The sequence below is a fragment of the Saccopteryx leptura genome, chromosome 10 (assembly GCF_036850995.1).
Source record: "Saccopteryx leptura isolate mSacLep1 chromosome 10, mSacLep1_pri_phased_curated, whole genome shotgun sequence".
NCBI classification, from domain to species: Eukaryota; Metazoa; Chordata; class Mammalia; order Chiroptera; family Emballonuridae; genus Saccopteryx; species Saccopteryx leptura.
This window is the reverse complement of record NC_089512.1, coordinates 9,320,378-9,324,423: the sequence shown is the minus strand read 5'-3', so window position 1 is coordinate 9,324,423 and position 4,046 is coordinate 9,320,378. Positions and strand designations below refer to the sequence as shown.

Here is a 4,046-nt window from a genome sequence, read left to right as displayed (position 1 = left end):
TAGAGAGGACTAAAGGAAGATACATACACACAGACATGAATAAATGGTTTGGTGCAGTGCTCAAGACATTAATGCTTCCTGTCCTAATGTGGGGTGTCCATTGAGGTGCAAACCGTGAGCCCGGATGCAGGTGCACCAGGTGCACGCAGTGAGAGTGCAGGGGTTTCAGAAAACACCACAGGGGAGGGGATAGTGGGACAAGAAAAGGAAGGAGCTGAAGATGAGAGCCACAGAGTCCCTGCCGCTGTGGGCAGCAGGGTTCAGCCTACTGGGAACGCAGGGGCCCTGCTGGGTCATCCACTTCAGGCCTGAGTTGTGAGGACACCAGGCAGTGTCCATAAAATCTGGACCTTTCCACACAGTTGAGAAAAGAGGGGTAGAGGTGAGGGGAGGCTCAGTGGTTTTGTTTACAAATGTTCACGTTCAAAATGTGAAACCCTCATTGGGCCAAGCCCTTGGCTGGCACCCTATATTCTTTCTTCTGGAATGACCTAGCTCACTCATTCCTCTCCAGGGAGAAGTTGACGAAAAACACTCAAGGCCCAGATGTGATCCACCTCAACTCCAGGTGGCGTCGCTCCACACTGATCAGAGGTCACAATCTTGCCGGGACACTGAAGCTGTCTCCCCTCTAGACACCGTGTCTGGCAGGTCACTCTTGCTGGGACCTGAGTCAGAACCTATCAGAGAGTTTCTGCTCCCCTGCGGATGGAGATGTGGAGCTGGCCCTGTCCTGGTTCTCGGTGTGGAAGAAGGGGAGCCATTTTTCCAGCCTCAGGGACAGGAGCCAGTGTAACAGCTGATGGGGTACTCGTGGCACCTCTCTTCAACAAAGACGTAGATGATGGGGTTGACACAGCAGTGCATGTAGGCAATCACCTCTGTCACTTGAATGGCTAGGGCTAGTTTGTCTTTCTGGTTACAGAAATTAACTAAAGGGATGTCATCAAAAGCACAAATAGAAATAGTCAGATTGAAGGGCATAGAAAAAAGGAAAAACATGGTCATGATGACAAAAATCAGATGGATGGCTTTTGACTTTCTATCATTGGGCCGTCTGAGCAAAATCTTGATGATCCCCGTGTAGCAGACGATCATGATCACCAGAGGCAAGACCGGCCCCAGGACGTTCAGTTTCAGAGCCAGGATCCATTTCCATTGATTGCGATATTCAGGAGGGAAATAAACGGTGCAGCTGTAACGATAGGACTCATCCTGAAACTCTGAATAATAAAGCATGGGCTGGCAGCCTAGAGGGCCAGGACCCAGCTGACTACGCTGGTGATGATACCAAATGTGATGGTCCGGGCCCGAAGGGCAAACACAGCATGGAAGATGGCCAGGTACCTGTCGATGGTCAGCAGGATGATGAAGAAGATCTCACTGTACAGACCTACGTAATAAAGCCCCGACAGCAACTTGCACATGACACTGCCGAACACCCAGTTATCTTTCCGATAGTAGTGAATCCAGAAGGGCAGCGTGAAGAGGAAGAGCAGGTCAGAAATGGCCAGGTTGAGGATGTAGATGCTGGTCATGTTCTTGAGCCTCTTGTGTTGCAAGAGGACCAGGACCACCAGGATGTTTCCAATCAGGCCAGTGACAAACACCAGGGAGTACAAAGGGGGCAGCAGCTGAGCTCCAAAGGACCTCCAGTCTTCTTTCTGGCACAGGGTTGATTTTCTGTCCTCAAATTCTGTGGTCCTGTCACAGTCCACTGTACTGGCTGGAATTTCAATCCTGCTTTCTCCCGTGGGTCCAGGAAGGTGATTTCTGAAAATCCCAGGGCCATGTTGCAGCCAACCTGCCGGCCATGCTGTTGTCTGCCTCAAGAGTCTGCCCCAAGGTCATTGCCCAGAGGTCAGCTGGAGCCTGGAACCTTCCAGTGCCAACATGCTGCATCCTGGGAGTAGCTGAGTCTCTGAGCAGGGAGGGCAGTCTGTGTGGTACAGACACCAGGCCTGAGGTGCAGGGCAGCTGGCTTTTCCTGGTTCATAAGAACCAACCGTGTGCATGTGTCCCCAACCCCACAGTCAGCATATTGGTAGCTTGAAATCCAACACAGTGGGCATATTTACATGCAAAATCAGCAACACTGGAAATCAGGGCTCTCTCTTCACAAAAGCCCGCTATGAAATATTAGGAGCACATCAATGCTCATCCACCTCCCCGCCAGTATGAATAGTCTACTAGCTGTCCTGCTGGTCAGAGCGGGAACAAAAAGGTCGATGAGTGACACACAGCCTGTTGGCAGGCTATGCAAACTTCTGGGAATTTCTACTCTGGAAATGTGAGACTCTCCAGATTATTTGGGGGGAGGAAACAGTTGAAGAAGATACCTCCAAGGAGCCTCAACCCACTATTCTCAGAACAAAGTTCTGCTTCCACTTTCTTTAGTAGGACAGAATGGATGCATCCCAAGAGCTCTCCGGGACAGCTCTCCACATTCAGGGGGTGAAATCCTACCTCCTCCACAGTCAGCCAACAGTCTGAGTTTGTGAGTCCTTGGTTCTATTCTTCTTAAGAAGATGGTTCAGTTTCAAACCATCCCGCATCTGCAAAGACTTTTCTAATTCATAGCTCCCTCCTGCTACAATGACTTTATACACCATGTATGATTTTCATTCACATGGGGGAAAATTTTGCAAGTAATTTCGTCTTGAGTAGCCTTCCACAGAAAGAAACTTTTGCCTCTTAATACTGAGCCTACTTCTTAATCAGTCAGTAATGACCCATCATTTGAGACAGCTTCTCTTTTTAGCAAAATAAAAGCTTATTTCACATCTGATTACCCATCTCATAAATCCTCCTATTCTCAGCATTGCCATCTAGTTCACTGCCTGGCAGGTGCGTCAAGGGTCATCAGACGCACTGTGTGCACGGATTCATGCAGACTGCCCTCCTTAGAAGCCGACTGGACAGAAACAACAAGTGCAACTTATTCTCGTGTTATTGTAATGTACCAAATCTACAATTCCACGGGTTTTCCGTAGAGACACCAAGTCCAAATGTGTTTTGAAGAGTTTTATTAAAGGAGGAAATTTATTAAATATGCCAGACGCATATAGCTTACACTGGGCTGTCCCAAATCGTGTGTGTCTATAATATTCTAGGGGCTGGTTATATACCCTTAATTATACATGGGTAGGGGAAAAGCCTGACATCACGACATAAGCTTTTACCCTTTGTTTTTCCCTATACTGGTTTGGGAAAAGGATGAAGGGTGGGGGTATGGGACTCAATTCATGAGCAAGTTTATAACATTTGTCTACAGGATTCATAAAAAGATGCTTCTACACTTTAAAACTTCCAAGGCAACACAATGGTAAAAATGTCACTTTACATATTAGAAGACATTCCTATATGTTCTAGAGGTCATTTGCTATTCCTTTGTTCAGAAATACATACATTAACTACATGTGTTCAGGAGGGGAGAGGTAGTTTCCATGGGGACAAATGCCTGTAAATGTCCCATTAATATAAGAAATGGTTTTATTTAATCTTTCTTTGCCTGCCCCTGGCTATCTATTCACCCGTTTCCCCACAGGTGTGGTGGAAGGTCAGAGAATCCAAGTCTCCTTCCCCTTTGCATTTACAACACAATGCCATCGGCCATCTTGATTTTATGTTAATCACACAAGTACAAAGATCATTTACAAAATCTCTCTGCATGCCTAGCCCAAATTAATAAAATATTCTTCAAGCTTCTTAAAATGTTAATATTAATTTCGTAGCTTCTGGTACCTTACAACACTGTCAAAGGATTCTGACTATGAAGTCTTTGTTTCTAGAGGTGTTAGAGCAGTGTTTCCCAACCTTTTTTGTGCCCTGCCCCACCTTAACCTTTCTAAAATTTTTATGTCCCCCCCTATGTAACATACATAATTTTTAACATTAAAAAATTGGATTTGTTCACTTAATAAACATAAATGATAGGTTCTAGGAAGAAATCACTATGAAATTATTAACAAAACACAGTAAGTAAAATTTCAAAACATATAATGAAAAACAGAAATTTAAATTCCAAATAATTTTAATACAGATTT

The 4,046-nt window shown here is 45.5% G+C and overlaps 1 protein-coding gene across 1 annotated transcript; it reads right to left on the bottom strand.

Moving 5' to 3' along the window:
- Positions 1-673: 673 nt before the first annotated feature.
- On the bottom strand, positions 674-1,895 carry LOC136381819 (C-C chemokine receptor type 1-like). Its single transcript, XM_066350348.1, is given in 4 exon segments — positions 674-807; positions 810-1,256; positions 1,259-1,773; positions 1,855-1,895. Coding segments are annotated over 4 exon segments (1,137 nt in total).
- Positions 1,896-4,046: the final 2,151 nt, after the last annotated feature.